The 18085-nt window shown below is 40.2% G+C and overlaps 1 protein-coding gene across 4 annotated transcripts in view; it reads right to left on the reverse strand.

Annotated features, from left to right (window-relative positions):
- Positions 1–18085, reverse strand: part of LOC145997440 (uncharacterized) — a 697926-nt gene that overhangs the window by 163258 nt on the left and 516583 nt on the right. Inside the window, exon 1 of one of the 4 annotated variants that reach the window (XM_083134483.1) lies at positions 7295–7468. The exons of the other annotated variants lie outside the window; for them this stretch is intronic. Within the exon in view, the coding sequence (XP_082990609.1) occupies positions 7295–7306 (12 nt within the window). The 5' untranslated portion in view covers positions 7307–7468. Of the gene's footprint in view, positions 1–7294; positions 7469–18085 lie in introns of those variants that run through there. 4 annotated transcript variants of the gene reach the window in all.

The following is an 18085-nucleotide window of genomic DNA, read 5'->3' on the forward strand; positions in this document are numbered from 1 at the left end:
TTCTCCTATAACTTCTGCCGTTTCTCTCAAGAGGTGAAGTCTTTAGCAGAGCCATGATAAAACTGAAAAATATTCCTAATCACGGAATCAAATGCTCTAAGATATTAACTCCAACACAGCTAACTGCAAACGGTGTGCAAGGCAGTGAATATTTATAATTTTATTACAAATATTTTTCATTTGCACACCCAATCCTGATTTGTGCCCGACAATATTTGCTGCACCATCAGTACCCAAGCCTACAATGTAATACTTGTTTCTGTATTTATTTGAACCTATTGCCCAATCTAAATACTAAATAATCAGTTATGGCTGTGAAGTGACCAGCAGAAGTAGCGTTTGGGAGCTCTATTACGCCTAAAAATGTCCTCTTTGATGTAACCATCAATTGCATCCACGTATCGAACATACACATTTGCATGCTCGACTGACTATCTATCTGTGGATTCAATCAGAAGGCTGATGTATGTACTTTTCTTTAGTTTCTCTACTAGATCTAACTTCAAAGTTTCAGCTATGAAATTAATAAATTCTCTCCATTGCTTTTTATTGCCATACTTAGATAGAACACTCACACTTAATTTACCTGCCAAACACAGCAGATCTGCAAAGTCTTTAAATGGCTTCTCATGTTTAGCTACATAGTATGCTACATTAAATAATTTGTAAGATGGGGTCGGCATTGAGTGGAGACGGGGTTTTCAATGGGCTCGCTTTCCAAAACCATGTATGAATGTTGGATTGAGATGTTCGGGCATGTTTGACACACATTTGAAACAACAAAATTTTAGTCGCCAGCCCCAAACTTTTGGTCGCCAATGGCGACCTGGCGACCGGAAATTTCGCACCCTGACCTAGACAACAGTAAAAGTTCAAGTAAACCACACGAAGATTCACGTGAAGAATTCTAGAAGGAATTATAATATTATTATTATTATTGAGGGCCGGTACCTACTTACCGACTGAAGGCCTCTCCTATTCATGTCGCCTTGTAATCAAGGGGGGTCCCGGGTTCGATACATTGTGAATGCACATATTGGTTCGGATTCCACTTTAAACTGTAGGTCCAGTCCAGATTAGCCTTACTGTGCATAAAGTGGACTTACAACACCGAATCAACCAACCAATCACTCTCACCTCAGATCATCCAACCAGTTACGGGTGACGTGTGGTCAGCACGACGAACCCTCCTCAATCGTCGTTGTAGATTTTGCACGACCGGGTTACGCTACTCATTCGTAGCTCCTCAATTCCCTCACGATGGTGGGTGGCCGCCGGTCCCATACGCAAGCCGAAATCTCAGGAGAAAATATGTTAGCTTCCCTCAGGAGACGAACCAGCGCGCGTCCCGTAGTCGAACACAAAACACGATGCCTTGCACCTAACGGCCACGGTGCGCCAAAAAGAATTCTAAGCGCATGTAACATTTCAGAATTCGGAATATCGTACCTTTTTTCCGAAAGGAGACGCAATTTCGGAAAAGACTCCGCTGTCGTCGGCCAAATGTCCATCCGAGCCTCAACAACACATTCGGACTCAATCTTCGTTGACTTTGCCTTATTCGGAGCAGACAGCAAGGAACAGGTGTGTCACAAGCTCACAACAATGGCCTGGAGGTTAAATGTACGAAAATATTCAGGCTAAACGGCCCGGTATTCGGCACGCCAGGGTGAAAGGTACTCACAACTCCTTCCTGAGTTTTCCAGTGTCCCGAGTCAAGGCAAACCTCAGAGATTGCGTTAAAAAAAATGGACGGAGGGAGGTAGCGAGGGGTAGAGGGCAGCACGTTACTGCACAATCTGCGAATAGGCGTTCTACGTGACTGAACTTCGCTTAGGTTCAGACAGAGAGAGAGATCTCGGCGAAAGAGAAAGGAATATTGAGGCATTCCAGCCTCCCCACTACTCCTCCTAAGTTTTACAATGATTTAAATGATTCTGCAATTCTTTGCGCCGTTTAAAAAGCGCCGCTTTTCTTTTGCTTTTTTTTTTGCCTGGGTATGGTATGCGCGGTTTTAAGTGCTCTTAACCTTTCATTTCAGAAAGGATGCCAGCAAGCGAAGCTGAAAGGGTCACTCAAATGTTTGAACAAATATACAGGGTGTTCCAAAAGTTAAAGTTGAAGTCCTGATTCGAACGTCAGTTTAGTGTCTTTGACATAGCTCGAGAGGGGTTTCCAGCCAGCACCTGTTTGAGAAGCGCTGTTGTAACTTTTGCCTGCAGTGTTTACACGTCCATCACGAACTGCTACGACGTTACACTCCCAATGTCTTCCTCCACATTGTACAAAACAACCAGCACAACACAATAACACAACCTACCGAATAACAGCAACTTCACGTTCAGAAAGCTCTAAAGAAACTGAATTGGCAACATCGCATTAACTCCACGTGGACTTGACAAGTACCGCCAGTTCCCAAAACGGACGCTATTGTTGGGAAAAGGTTGATGGGAGGATATACTGGGCTCCACGTGGACTTGACACATGATTGACAGAGGGAAACTGGTATTTCGGAACTTTCTTTTTGAAGTAAAGTGGGCGTTCGAATCGGGACTTCAACTATACCGTGCAGTCGTGCTTCCTCCTATAGTGAACATGACTGTTGAACCAGTGAAATTTCGGTGAAATATTAGGTCGAATGGGGAAAGGCAAGTCTTACGAAAACTAGGCACAGGCTCATTTGAGTGTGAGATACAGTTTTTATTTCTCTAATTGTGTAATTTATTCCCCATTCCTCTGCCGAGAACCATAATTACACTCTTGTGCTTTTGTTACTTAGCGTCGCTTTTCTACCATTATTGCTGATCGTTACATTGAATATGAGTGATGATTAGTTGAAAATTGATAAAGGGGTGCCATTCCCTGTTTGGGGCTCGAACCTGGTAACCTCTGCGGAGAGATCGATCACTTGAAGTATCCGAGACTCCGAAATTGTGGTTGCGTAAATCCAGAATAAACTTCCATTCTTTCGAGGGTTCGTAGCGTCGTAACGAGGCGTCAAAGAGAAATGCGTTAACGTGAAAGTTGTGCGCCAACGTTCTGAATATGGTGTTTATACTGTACGAGGCTCGAGACAAAGACTGGGAACGCCGTCGGCCTGTAATCAAGGGGTCCCAGGTTCGATCCACGATGAACGCACATAGCACAGTGGTTCGGTAGCACCTCCAGAAAAAACTCAAAATAATATATCAGTGAAGAGCAACGTGCTGTAGATTGTTTTACAGGAGAACTCCCTACTTTGTGAATACACAATACATGTGTTTAAAAACTCTCAAATTTTGTCTGTAAAAAATCACCTTAACAGGTAATATTCCACTAACTTTGATTCAGAAAGTTCAGACTCATGGGTTGTCAATGTATTTTGTCAGTCTGTTACCTCCAAGTCGTTCTCCGTGGTGGAGAAGTTAGTACAGTGCGCTACAACGCCACGGGAGCCGGGTTCAAATCCCGGCATGGGTGTTATTAGAGTGCGTCCCTTCATCAATGCCATCACATCACCTCTCATCATCATCTTCGCGATTAGCCAAAAGTGGCAGAAATGCGAAGCAAAATACACCAAATCAATCCATGTTGCCTTCAAATGTCATATTCATATAGTTTTGGGCAGAATATATTTGAGGAAATTTTGCTATGCAAGAAGAAAGACTACTGCTTGTAAATTTCCTGGGTTAATTTTTTTTTATGTTTCATGAATAACACACACAGAAACAAAATATTAACAAAATTGCAACTCCTTCTAAATCGTCACCCTGTTGCTTTTGGAATTGATTTCGGACTCCTATTTAAACTGTAGGTCCAGTCTCGACTAGCATAAAGTGGACTTGAAAAGAAATACGTTCGAGGCTTGGACAGACTACGTCACACGCGAGACGACACGCCTCCAGATACTATTCCCACAAGCAATTTCCAGTCTGTTTCTAACACTCTGTGCGTCAACTTGGGAAACGAGATTATTATTGAGGAAGTGCAGTAAGACGAGACGGGCTTTCCAACGCGGAAAGCTGAATCCCGCGTAAGGACATTCCGGGAATGCACGGAAGCAATTACACAATCGATTAGCAACACCATTTACAGCCTGGGAAGTTGAGAGGGGCTTCCCCTAATCTCGAGAACGTATCTCTCCATTCGTAACCCAGAAACGTAACAAAGATTCGCTTTTCAACCTAATTACATGTGGAAGTAGTCTTGATTGCATGGCAAAAGCATAAAAAGAGAAGCGTTCAAAAAATTAGGAGACTATTTCCCTTCATTTCTGCACGTGGGCGACAGTGATGCCAGGTACAGTAACGCCAACACAAAACCTAAGAAGTAACTACATGACAAGACACAAGAATCGGAACTTGATACATTGATTTCGTTCATTTTACATCACTCCTCTGACACATTTGGCTAATCGCTACGATGAGGATGATATGATGAAAGGACACCTACAAATATCACCCATGCCTGGATTCGAACCCGGAACCCCTGCCGTCGTAGCACGGTGTGCTAACCACTCCGCCACGTAGGTTGGCAATTGCAACTTGAGTTCTACACGCCAGTTATTATTTGGGTGCCTTACGAAATTGAGCAGTAAGCTGGAAAAATTTAACAGAGGTCGCAGGTAATGTAAAGGATGTCCCAATAAAAGCGACGGATTTAATATGCTGAACAGAACACTTTTTCTTAAAGTAGAATGACAAATATTTTTACATCATTACAACGGATAAATGCTCCGATTTAAGGATGCCAAGTTTGATTTACGCAACATGTTCTAACAACATCTTTATCAGTGATTGTTGCAGCTTATTTGTACACAAAGGAACATCGAGCTTTGATAGTGAAAACTCATTACAAAAATGGCGAGTGTTATGCAGAGACTATAAGGAAGCTTTGTGCAATCCTTGGACGTGAATGTGCACCTAGTGAGAGTAAGTTCGCAAGTTGATCAAGAAATTTGAGGAAACAGGTTCCACAGCAGACAATAAAACACCGCGCTCTCGATCTAGCCGGTCTGTTGATAACATCGTCATTGTACGTGACAGTGTTATTGCGAGTCCAAAAAAATCTTTCATTCTTAAATCGGAACATTTACCCGTTGTAATGATGTAAAAATATTTACCATTTTGTAAAGATACAGGATTTTCTTAAGCATATTAAATCCGTCGCTCTTATTGGGACACCCTTTATAATGTATTACCATTGTGGCATCATCGCGAGCAACCAAAGAGATAGATTGATTGATTGATTGATTTGGTGTTTTAAGTCCACTCTATGCACAGTAAGGCTAATCGGGACTGGACCTACAGTTTAAAGTGGGATCCGAACCACTATGTGCCTCCACCGGGTATCGAACCCGGGACCCCTTGATTACAAGGCGACGACGCTACCTACCACTGCGCCATCGGGGAGGCCCAAAAGAGAAAGAAAAAGAAACGTCAAATAACCTATATACACAGGTAAAGACACTAAACTAACACAGGTAGAGCGTACGTAGTGAATAACCACTTGATAAATCTGAATGGTAACGTCACAAACACTGGCGTACGCAGGATGGGGATGATGGGGCTACAGCCCTTCTAAATTTTGAAAAAATCATTAATGTTCAACGAAATTTTGAAAAAATAAAAAATGAACCAAATTTTGAAAAAATAAAAAATTCAACCAAATTTGGAAAATCAAAAATTTTGAAACGAAATTTTGAAAAATCAAAAATTTTCAACGAAATTTTGAAAAATCAAAAATTTTCAACAAAATTTTCAAAAATTAAAAATCTTCGACGAAATTTTGAAATATCAAAAATTTTCAAACGAAAGCAATAAAGAACTCGGGGAAAAAAGAAAGTGATAAATGCAAGCCCAGCTTACCGCGACTATCATTTTTATCAACTTTTCAAATTAAGATTAAAACTGCTACTTAAGAAGTATTTTATAGCGTGTAATGGTCATCCCCTAGAACGCAGCTATGTAATAATATCCACCTTTACAATTCCAGTTCCACTCCGAGAAAATCCTCTCGCACGCTACAGGTCATAAAAATAATTCTACTTTCTTCTCTTAGACACTCAAGGTCTAGCGATGGTTCAAACATGGGACCTCTGGCTTTGTAGCGCGCTATGCTGACCGCTTCGCCGCCTAGTCTGCCACTCTCCCTCTTCTTTGGCTTGCATGAAGACGATCAAAGATTTGTTTTGTTTGTTCAAAAAGTGAGGATTCTTGTGGAGCATACACAATTTTAATATCTACTTCCTTGTTGTTTATTCGGTGTTTGTCAAAAAATAAAGTATGGAATATGCAAGGATTTTTCGAAATGTACATACTTGCAACATTTTACATGTTTAACCAGATATTTGCTAATGGCCAATAGCGGCGTTTGGGTGTCTAATCTGGGGGAGGGGGGTAAGGACAGTAGGCATAGTACTAGGGCAAAAGTGGAAATAAGTGGGAGCAATTGTCCTCCACACCCCTCAAACAGCCGCCACTGCTCATGGTCGTATATAAGAGGAGGGTTTAATGGGTCCAAATCCTTACCACTGGTTTAATAAACATTTTGCACTAATTGTATGATCAAAGAAACATCTCAAAATAGGTAAAAAATTATACACTTGTTCAAAGAGGTTATGAAAGTTACATTAATATCACACACATGTAGGAGTAAATGCCAATGTTAAATGTAATAATAATATTGTAACTGCCTATATATTATAATTAATGTACAGAGTGATCACAAAGTCCCATTACCCCCTATATATTACATAGATGTTAGTAAGCACGAAGTCCCATTACCCTCTATGCATTACATAGATGTTAATGAATTGTTGTTTCTTATTGTTGCAGGATCTACATCTAAAAAATCATGGCTGATGATGATGATCATCATGATGATCGCCATCGTACATTGCGGAGAATCATACTCTGTTATGAAAACGTTGGTGTACACACAGACACTCTGGACTAAATCATAACGAATAGTCACACTACCTCCGAGTTGTCCTCTGCCATGATCTCACATTAATACAATGCGACCATCTATGACGATGTGGACACGTGATAGGGGGTAATGGGACTTTGTGATCACTCTGTACATCAAGGCAATATTTAGATCAAAATTATTTAGAGAGAAATGTTATTGGTTATGTTTCGCAAGTATTAATTTGTAATAAATAGTTACAATAAAATTATAACTATTAAAACTGTATCATCTCTGGGCTGCTAAGTAGAAACCCACCACTTATTTCCTTATATCTACGGCCAATATTGTGTTACATATGTCATACGCTAATGCGACATGAAACTTGAACCTACTTGCCACTTACTTCAGGACACATTCCGAGGTCCTCTAGCTCCTTCTAGGCGAACAGGTTTTGTAACCATCAAACTGTAATCCAGCACAGATTACGAAGCTTACATAATAAACACACAGAATAACCACCAAAAGAAGATTTATTGAGCTTCTTAACACCACGTAACAACGCAACCAACGCCACCACAGCCAGAAGCATTTCCTAAGACGCACACCTAACAAGCCACACGGCTTCCCACTGTCCATAATTCCTTCGTTACAAACGACTTCTGAACCACATGACGAAATCAACTGTTCGTGACGTAGCTATTCCACCCACCTCCACATTCAACCTTCAACTCTTGTCGTGTCTTCCCCTTTCCACATTCCTTTCGAATGACCTCTGGTGGTTGGGTATTGGCGATGAAACACTTCATCTTGAAATTGAGCCGCGAGGAGCATTGTTTACAACTTTACGATAACCCAAGTTACATTGAGTTTACAATGTTCGACCCTAAAATCCAGTTTATATATGAAAGCTTGATGGGACTGGAAATACAATTTTAATCGTGAATCGAAGCCCGGACCGTAAAATAAAACTCCTATTAGCAAAGTAATCAAAACATGGCGGCTGATGTATTTTACCTTACAGGTAGCATCCAGAACAACACAATGTTCGGATCATTCGTCCTGTCTGCTACATGAAATGTATCTATGGCGTAGCCCAGTGAGCCAATTGAGTAGGCAGCGTAATATATTAGAAAAGAGGAAAGCTCAACTTCTACATATTTATAGTAGCAGTTACATCGGTTGCGGTATCGACTCAACCCATCTCGAACTGCTGAATGTTCTGGACGCGCCCAACTACGTAACGCTATGCATTTGTAAAGAAACATTCATGTTCACGCCGGACTAGAACCTGGGACGGTCGGTGTCGAGATCGTAACTCAAGCACTCATCGGACATAACTTCAACTGTTTAGTATTCTGGATGGACCCAATGAAGACAGCTTCAGGTATTGATCATTCTAGATGTATCTCTCGCTATCCCTTAACATTTTGCTATGAGTTTGATGCACAGGCTCAAATTTGGGGGGGGGGGGGTCAAAGTACCAGATATTATTTTCTTTTTCTCTATTAAATGGATGGAGAGAAATACACAACAAGAACGTTGATCATCTTTCCTTTCTAACGTGCATTTGAGTTATATAAGGTTAGTTAGAACATAATTTCGCAAGACACGCAATTTTATATCTAGAAAAAATGAGTCAACGCAACGAATATATCATCAGTGAACTTGCTTTCAAAGCAAATGTTATGGTTTAGATGAGTTTTATTCTACTTGGTGTGAATATATTGTAATTTGCTTTCACAAATATATTTTACACACATCACCAGTGGCGGCGATTGGGTCCCAAAACCGGGGGGGGGGGGGGAGGTGCCAAAACTGAGGGGGCAAAGACAGTACATTTCCCTTCGTAGATAAGATTTAGCATAATGTGGGGGCAAAAGTGGCGAAAACTGGAAGGGCAACTGCCCCCCTCAACCCCTCATAATCGGCGCCACTGCACATCACTTATGGCAATTCTGACACCCAGCACTCCCAAATTTAATGGTTCTGGTTTGAACGAAGCAAGCATGGGACAACGAGATGAGTAGCATCGTAGATCAAACTTTACCTCAATGATTGCAAAACACACAATCCACGTATGATGTAGGTGGCTTACGGGAATGCGACAATATCGATTTGCCGGATGGTGTCGATAAATACGACACTGCATTGACGTTTGTCATTTCCTAGAGGCCTCAGGCACCCCAGGAAATGAAGCAAAGACAAGAGCGCTAACTGGGTAACAGTACACGTGTGTGGTTAACTTGGTGCAGGAACAATGCTACGAGAAAAGGAAGCCTCATTGTTACGAGCCTCCGGATTCGCTTTACAGTTAAGCAGTAGCTACTGAGAAGCAGTGTTGCCATCCGTTATACACAAAATAGTTCCTTTTCGAAAATGATCAATGCACTTCATAAAGACGGGGGTTGGCTAGGGTAGCTGTCAGTGGCGAGTCGAAGGGATTGGTGGGGGTCATAAGACCCCTCCACCCCTTTGGCCAAATACTCCTTTAAAAAAAGAACGTCAAAAGCAAGGAAAGATGGCAAAATGAGGGCAGACTTCTAAAAACAAGTATACGTACCTCTCCGCCATTATATTTGAAGCTTAAATTCAATGCACTTTTCTGCCACCTTAAAAATTGGTCGAAAATCCTGAGCACGCCACTGGTAGCTGTGATTAAGTTAATCGCGTCGATAAATATGAATGACAAATTGATGTTAATCCTGAGTTTTCAATCAAGGACTTCAGCATTCATTTCCTAGTTATTATACACATTTAAACTTATTTCATTTCTCCACATACAAAACATCCACAAGGATGATCACTTCTGAGTATCCTTTCGCTTGAGGGAGGCAACACTGTCCTCCCACTTAAATACTCGTATATGGGGAATTCGATGCTGGATGTGCTGTTTTATGCTAAATTACACATTTAAAATGTATTTAGGCCGAGAAATGATGTCGGAACACGATAGATCAAAGCTTTTAAAACTAGAATTAATAAAATATGATCGTTTTCAACAAGGAAGATATCGAAACTCGGAAACCGTTACAACTGTCACAGTATTTGTTTATTTATTAATTTATTTATTGAGAAAAATTCCAGATACAGCACAGGTGGCCATTTTACACTGAAATTGTCAACAATGAAAAAGCAAAAGATAAAAAATAATAATAATAAGCAAAAAAATATTAAAAGTAACAGCAAATTAACAAAAAAATAAGTAAAAGATGGTACTATTTGATATTAATTACAAACATTTCTTCTAATAGAAGATCGAAAGGCAAGCTCGGAGGAAAATACATATATCGATACTTGATGAGAGATCATTGTATTATGTGGCAAGTCTGTAAAAAGAGAGATCTTTTTCGAATTTCTAGTCTCTGTTCTTCAGTGTAAATTAAGGTTGTGTTGCCTGTTGTGCGCATCGTTACTCGAAAGTGGAATTCCCCAAGGAGTGTGTTGCAGCGGATTTTGGCATTTGACAAATTTGTATAAATAATTTAAATCATTCTGAAAACGGCGCTGATATGTAGTCTGTAAGTTCAGAAAAGACAAGAGATGCGGAGATGAAAAATTGCGCAATGAGGGAACCCTGTGACGGACTATAGCTAGGAAGGAGTGAAAGACAATCGATTCTGGAGAGCTGAGTGGGACATGCCATGGACCAGACGGGAGAGCAGTATTCTATTATTGGGAAAATGAATGATTTGAAGTATAATGTGAGGGCTGGGATGTCACTAATTTCAGTGAAACGATACAGTAAAACTAAGAGACGCGTGGTCTTTTTTGTGGTGACTAAAATTTGTTCCTCAAATGTGAGCTTTTGGTCGAAAACAATGCCTAGGTCTTTGTGAGAGGATACTGATTTAATGTTACTTTCCATAGGCTTAACTTGACGGGGGACCGGACGCCCCCAAAATTTTCTGGTTTGATAAAATTTACAAGTTAATGATATTTTTGGTAACATCCTAAGACATGAGGAGCTAAGTAATAAATAATCACATTTATGATTTCGCAAATGTAACAGTTATTTAGCAAATAATGTTTGACACTATTTCTATGGGATCAAAAACTTTTCGACTCTGCCCCCCCCCCCCCCAAGTTAAGTCCCATGTCACTTTCAGAAACTTATGACTCGCTACATTAGCTAAAATGTTTACGAAAGACATCTATATTATCGATTTAGGCGAGAAAAATATTCACTTCGGTAAAAACATCGTTTGGATAGCACTCAGCTTCGATCTTCAATGTAAAGCTTAGGGCAACAAAATGACAAACGGAATTTTCTACTAGCTATGCTGGCGCCGCCACCGGAAAAGTTTGACAGTGAACAGCTCCATTTCATATAATATTCATTCATGTTCACAGTCACAATTAGCCAAAAATAGCAAAAAAATCTGAATACACGCGATCTCCCTTATGATGACATTGACAGATCAACGAGAAATTGCAGCAAGAGCTACAAGTTGGAGTAGTTAGATAATAGAAAAATCACATGCATGCATAGGCGCCGACTCCATGGGGCAATGTTAACGATGTGGGGGCAGAGCCCCCCAAATAATTTTGCTTAAGATGATATAATGTATTATTTTGCTTCTCTTCTTTGCTACTCTGAATTGTGCCACATGAACTTAACTGTAAATACACATTTGAAATGTTCTAGACCAAATTTGGGGGGCTGAGACCGCTAAACCAACTTTGGGGGGCTATGACCAGAGACGGCAAAACACATGACTTATTACTATATACTAAGTATGTAATTATGAGTATTGTTAAAATTTTTAGTAAAAAGAGTTTCAAAAGACGATGTGCATGAACTAGGGTAGTGGATGGGACGTTCGAGCTACAAATGGCTCTCACATGACATTCAGAACGTGATCATTGATATATTAGGGAGCAGATATTAAAAGTCTTTTGCTATTATGGTTGACGAAACTTGTGACATATCCATTAATGGACAATTAATATTCTGCATTCGAACTGTGAATAAAAATTTTGATATTTTTGAGGAATTCATGGGCTTTTATGAGATTCCGAACACTGAGGCCAAAACTTAAAAAGGGAGAGAGTGAGTCATTCATTAATTTATTTCAGTGAACAGAGCACCCCCAATAATTTTGACAAGTCGGCGTCCTTGCATGCATGTTCTGAAACTGAAAGGCAACTTCAACTGGAAGTTGTAGACAAAATACAACTGAAACAAGTTCTACAGTATTACCAGAACATGCTTTAAATCCATTTTATGCGCAAATGGCCCTATCAAGACTGCATTTACAGCTTAAAGGGACAAACAAATCACCACACTGTGCAACAAGATGAGGCTGCCAAGTTTCCGGCCAACCCTCGTTCATTTCGAAGCACATTTAGAGCTGTGAAACCCTAATTGGGGCCTCCAAACAACCAGCTGGACCACCTTCGATCTCAAATAACAGTAAATCCAAGTACAAAAAGAAATTCGAGCAGGCAGAAGAAAAGCAGGAATGCAATTTCGCTCACTCGTACTTTATTTCTTTCCCTCCCCACCACATTTTCCTCCAACAAATTCCTGATCGCTGATTGGCGGTTTTAGTTGTTCCTCTCCCCAAGGTCACGTTCTAGTGCGGAGCGGGAGAAGAGAGGGGGGGGCATAGTTGCGCGTTGATGTGATTTCCTACAATAGCTGGATAATTCCCCAACTTGCTTTCTCAAGGTGAGGTGGCCAGTCTTGTTACAAAAGACGTACTTCCTTCATGAGTGTATCTTTTTGATTTCCAGAGCACTAGCGGATTGGGTAATAATGTAATGCGGTTCATGGCTGTGCATATACATAAAGAATGTGCACTAAAGATACTACAGTTTTAACAGCTACTGCTGTTATTATTACTATACATTACTATTGTTAACGAGGTTACAGTCAGACTATATGACTCAAAATTATGGATCTAAACATTGACTTGATTTGATATTTCCTGAAATCCTAATTCCCAGTCCATATATAGACATAGCGTATGCAAATGTCTTGTTCATAGCCTGTATTGTTTCTTATAAATGCTATTTACGGAGTAAGGAATGTCAAAATCCGCATTTCTAACCTCGACTGTTGCCATCTAGCGGTACTTCTATGAAACTAGTTAACAGAAAACGGTACCCCACATAAACAGTGGAGAATAGAAGCTAGAACTGCCAGAAAATGGTGCAGAACATGACCCGTTACTAACCTTGAAACTAGAACACGGGACGGAAGTCTGTTCGATACTGTTAGAAGCATCGCGTTACTGACTGGTGATTTTGGATGGACCCACCGCCATATTTGTAGCTCTGGCCTGAAAGAAGTGGCGCTAGAGTCGCGCGTTTAATCACTTGGAAGCATGCAGTTCCCATTTAATCTGTGGGCACAGACATTGTGTCGATATCCAATGCCGGGCCGGGGGGTGTCACGAATTGGAAATCAGGGCAAAAATAGGCTAGATATGTTTGCGTCTTACTAATATTTCACGAGTTCACATTCATCCTCATTAACCTACGAAGTATAAAAGAACATTTTCAAGCTAGTGAAGGATTTCGCTTACAAGAAGGTCGGTATTGTTGCTACAACCATTTTTCGTTGTCTTCTTCTAAGAGAACCAAACCCAACAACCTAACCTGACCACCACAGATTATTTACTACCCCTAAAAGCTACCAGCCAATGGGAATGCTTGAAACAGTTGTAGCAGCAAGTTCAAATAGAGTCGATAAACCAGGAATCGAACTCTCGAGCTTTTTCGATTGTAAAGATGTATCGTTTCGTTATTTTACGTTACTCTTCTACCTCTCGGGTTAGGGTTAATCACGGCGATGAGAATGAACTGATGAACGTGGAACCTCCAGTTTCGCAACGTGTGATATTAATTACTTCGCTACGGAGCCAGTGTTGCCAAACGAAGTGAAATTAAGGTAAAATTTTTGTGAAAAGGGACAAATGAGAATTCGATATTCAAGCGCTTTCAAGTGTGATACATTTCCAATTTGCTATCGTGTAATTTATTGGCAAAGATAACAAATCATAAATTTATCTTCGGTGGAACCAATAATTTCCATTATCTATTTTCCTTAAATTATTGTAAAAACACAGTTGGTATAAAACCTAATGTTAACAGTTGTCATATAAAGATGCGTATTTGGTATATTTGATATCAATAGTTTTGATTTTCTAATGTACCTTCTTGGAAGAGAAAAACTGAACGAAAAGGGAAATTTTTCATCTGGAAAAGGAACACTGTGCTTTCAGGTTGTGGCTACACTGTGCCAACAACAGGACTCAGTGTTATTATTCACCATACTTTCCGAACAACCCTCGCACATTAAGGAAACTACGGATATTTATGAGCATGGTCCGTCGTGCTTTGTCAGATCTCACCTTGAGGACACGTCAACAGTTTGCCATCCTCTGCTGATCATGTCGCCGATCTGACAAGACATTCACGTTAATTGCCTTGTATAGCATTGTTGCCGTATCACTGTCACTGTGTGCTCAACTGAGTCAACCTCATTGCATGTACTTTGTGGGCAGCAGCAGGATGTCAGTTTTTTTGCGACCTTCGATTGTCAGCTTCCTCGTACAGAGCCACCTGGCGGCTGGCCAGTAGCTCGACGCAAGGTCGCCACGTCGATTCGAGATCGGCGATATCTTCATTCTTCCTCCAATCGAAACTGGCAGCACATATGCAAGCACAAATTTTGGTAAACCTGGCATCCCTGTCAACGCAAATGTCGGTTGAATGTATACAGGCGGGATTCATAAATGGCTGTGAGCAGGCATTGGTTGACCAGAAGTGACGTCAAATGTTTGTTACATGTTCGACAATTAACGACACAGTTTATTATGAAGAAATACTCAAAACTGTTTGTAATTTTTGTTTTTAAAGAAAGTAATCTTCTCATATGCAATCCTTTTAAAAACACATTTTTAGAACACATCAAGCTGACTCCCCGAATCTAGCTAGCAGGCCTATCAAGAGCGTAGAGCGTGGGCATGAGAGCTAGGGATTGGTTGCCGAGTTGAGATGACGTCAGCGGCTCGCTTGTTGATTGGTAGTTCGGAAGTTACGACTCGTTCCAAAGCTGCAAATGTATGACAGAGATATTGCGGAAATAGCTCACTCTGCAAGTATTTGGTGCTAATGAATTTAAATATTGCCTGCAGGACAACACAATGGGTAACATATCGTCCATTGAGAATGTAAATTCTCTATCACCAAATTGAAAACAAATCGAGATATTTTGCCTGTGGTCTATTTAGGATGCAACTGTTTAATCTCAGTTATCACCTGATGCCTACATATACTAATGAATATTGATATACTGAGAGAGTTTTTGGTTGATGTACAAAATTTGAAAGAATCCACGAGAATGCAAGTTTCAACAGCCAATGAAACCTCACGACAATTATTCCCTCAACCAACAACAAGCGCCATCTGAGTACGAGATAAACCACTTGCAATTTGACCTCAGACACTTGTGGGAGCTGCTTAGAAGTAGTAGTGAATTTCGGTTCTTACTTTTGTTGTTAAAGAGAAAAAAATTGAATAATACTAGTTGGATAAAAGTTGTTGATTGATTGAATTTATTTTCCTTTGCTACCGAATGACAAATTTACATTACAGCACAACTATCTAGTCTTATTTCTAAAATGCAGTACTCTATCAAACTTCGACGCCTAAAATTAAAATTAACGATATCTAAAACCATCAATTAATCATTCAACTAAGCTAACCTTACAGATATATTAATACGCCACTGCCACAAGATTCAAATTGAGAACCCAGGAATCGTGAATGTATTCTATTAACCGTTACACAGTGGCGGAGCGTGACCTTTCCAACAGTGTAAGCCTAGCATGACGAAGGCTATTTCCCGTTGTGCTTATTTTTGGGCTGACATGGTTAGTGATTTATCCACACACATCGACCCCCCCTCCCCCACAATTTTTTCAGAACACTTCCCTGGAATTTTTCACCAAATTAAAAATTCTGGATATCTGATAATTAAGTCAGTGTTATTCCTATTACAATGAGTAACGTATCGATAAAAAATATGCAAAGTTAGATAAAATGAATAATAATAAACAAACGAAAACAGAAGGAAACAGAAAAGTGCTGAATACTTTTTACAACCGCATAACCAAGTATCAGCTCCGTATCATGAATCGCAAAATCGGCGCACTTTATTTTTCGTTTTTGTTACTATGTCTGCTAGAGAAGGAAGGGGTGGGCCTACCTATATCCACAAGTTTCTTCTTGGCAGCAAAATCCTTGCTGGACAACGGCGTCTTCTACAAGTTCTCCACCCCACCGCACAATCACACTCATTTTATTCCATAATGCACTTCACTACTGTATCACACCACAGCACAGGGATGACCATGGACGTCCGCAGGATTTTTTCCAGGGAGGGGCAAGGAAGGTATTTTTTTCCAGGGGGGGCAAACAAGTTACATTTCCCCAAAAGAGTATAGTTCCCTAAAAAACATTGCTTAAATTTGAATTTATGGTGTTAATGCAATAATTAATACATATTATTGTGGCTAAAATGAAATTATATGTGTGAAATACATAATTTTTGGTTGACTTTCATTTTCCAGGGGGGGGGGCACGGCCCCCCCTTGCCCCCCCTTCCGGACGCCCATGGGGACGACAGTCCGCTTTTCAATAGATGGAATTCGCAAAAGCAATACCTCGAGACTTTAACAAACACACAGCAAGAAGGGGGAAACAAAAAGAAACCAGATCCAAAATCGGTCACTGCTCAAAGCAGTGATCTTTCGGACTGTGAGGGGAATATCCCTTTCGGATATAAATAAATTCCCTCTCTTGCCTTAAAATTCCCTATATTTACTAAAAAAAAATACAATATAAAAGAAATGCTCACAAATTGTAGGGATATATCCAGAAATTTCTATCGAAGGTCATGTAAGTGCTTTCTTAGGATAGTGTAAAAGCAAATCTAGCACCTAAAAGATCATAAACAGGCTTTTCGTACGTTGTTCGAAGAGTGTTTGAATCACGGACTATGTAATTAATAATATTTGGTTCACATTTGACAAGAAATTTGTAAAATTGGTTCAATCTTCAGTTTTCATTAACATTTATTTAACTTTTTAGCTCAATTATTACCAGCTGAGTTCATACATAAACGGAAAACAGAGTCTTAATATGTCTAATGTTTATGCTCTCCTACAAGCGAAAAACAGAAACAACAAGAATTTAGCACATCAATGTGTATCTAATTTTCCCGTATCCCGCTCATTTCTAGGTTTCTCTTTTTTCCCCTTCCTGTTAGTTTTTTGCTTCAGAATTCCCTGTTCCTGGGGAAAAAAACCTCCTTGAAGCACCACCGGCTCAAATTTCCTTTGCAGTCAACCATTTATACCCGACAACGCTGGAGCCCCTCCTCTTGCAGGACCTGTGTCTCGCTTGCGCGTATTCAGTGAAGCCAACCCAAGCATAATGGTGCTAAATCTCGCACAAGTTTAAAAAGTCGTTTGTAAGTTGGAGATATAAATAAAACAACAGGGCCGCTTTTCGTTGTGGTTGAATTTTCTCAAACTTTTCACATAACGTGGAACCCATGCCGTTGGTTGAACCATTCGAATTTATATTTGCTTTTGTTATAAATTAATATTTATAATATGAAAATCTCAGAACAATTTAGTAGTATGTAGCATAATTTCGGAGTTTAAACGACACCATGGATGTCCAGAAGGGGCAAGGGGAGGAGACACTTCCTGAAAAATGAATGTCAACCATTTTCACACATATAATTTCATTTCAGTCACATCAAATTGTTAATTATTGTAAGGGCGTTGCATAAAAATGTTAACTTCAAATTGAATTAGTATATTTTGAGAAGGGGAATATACCTAGTTTACCCCTCCCTGGTGGAAGGAAATACTGCGGACGTCCATGAACAACACTTTTTCTAAACATGAGGTTTGCAACGCTGTTGTAAGCCTCTGCCCGTAGGTTTACACACCTAGGGTTTCGACGCGCTTTTTTCCCTATATTCCTTGCTCTTCTCCTTCCAGATACGGTGGGCGACGGTAGGCACTGCTCCTTCGCGGTCAGAAATTTGTAAGGCAACATTCAGACGGCTTACAACTTTCCGCAAGCGAAAGGCGGGAGTTCTCAGTGCCATCTGGTGCTGAAGTGTTGCAATCTAACAAACAGGATCTCGAAGACTGGTATCGGGCCGAGA

Source organism: Lepisma saccharinum, chromosome 13 (assembly GCF_977018435.1).
Source record: "Lepisma saccharinum chromosome 13, izLepSacc3.1, whole genome shotgun sequence".
NCBI lineage: Eukaryota > Metazoa > Arthropoda > Insecta > Zygentoma > Lepismatidae > Lepisma > Lepisma saccharinum.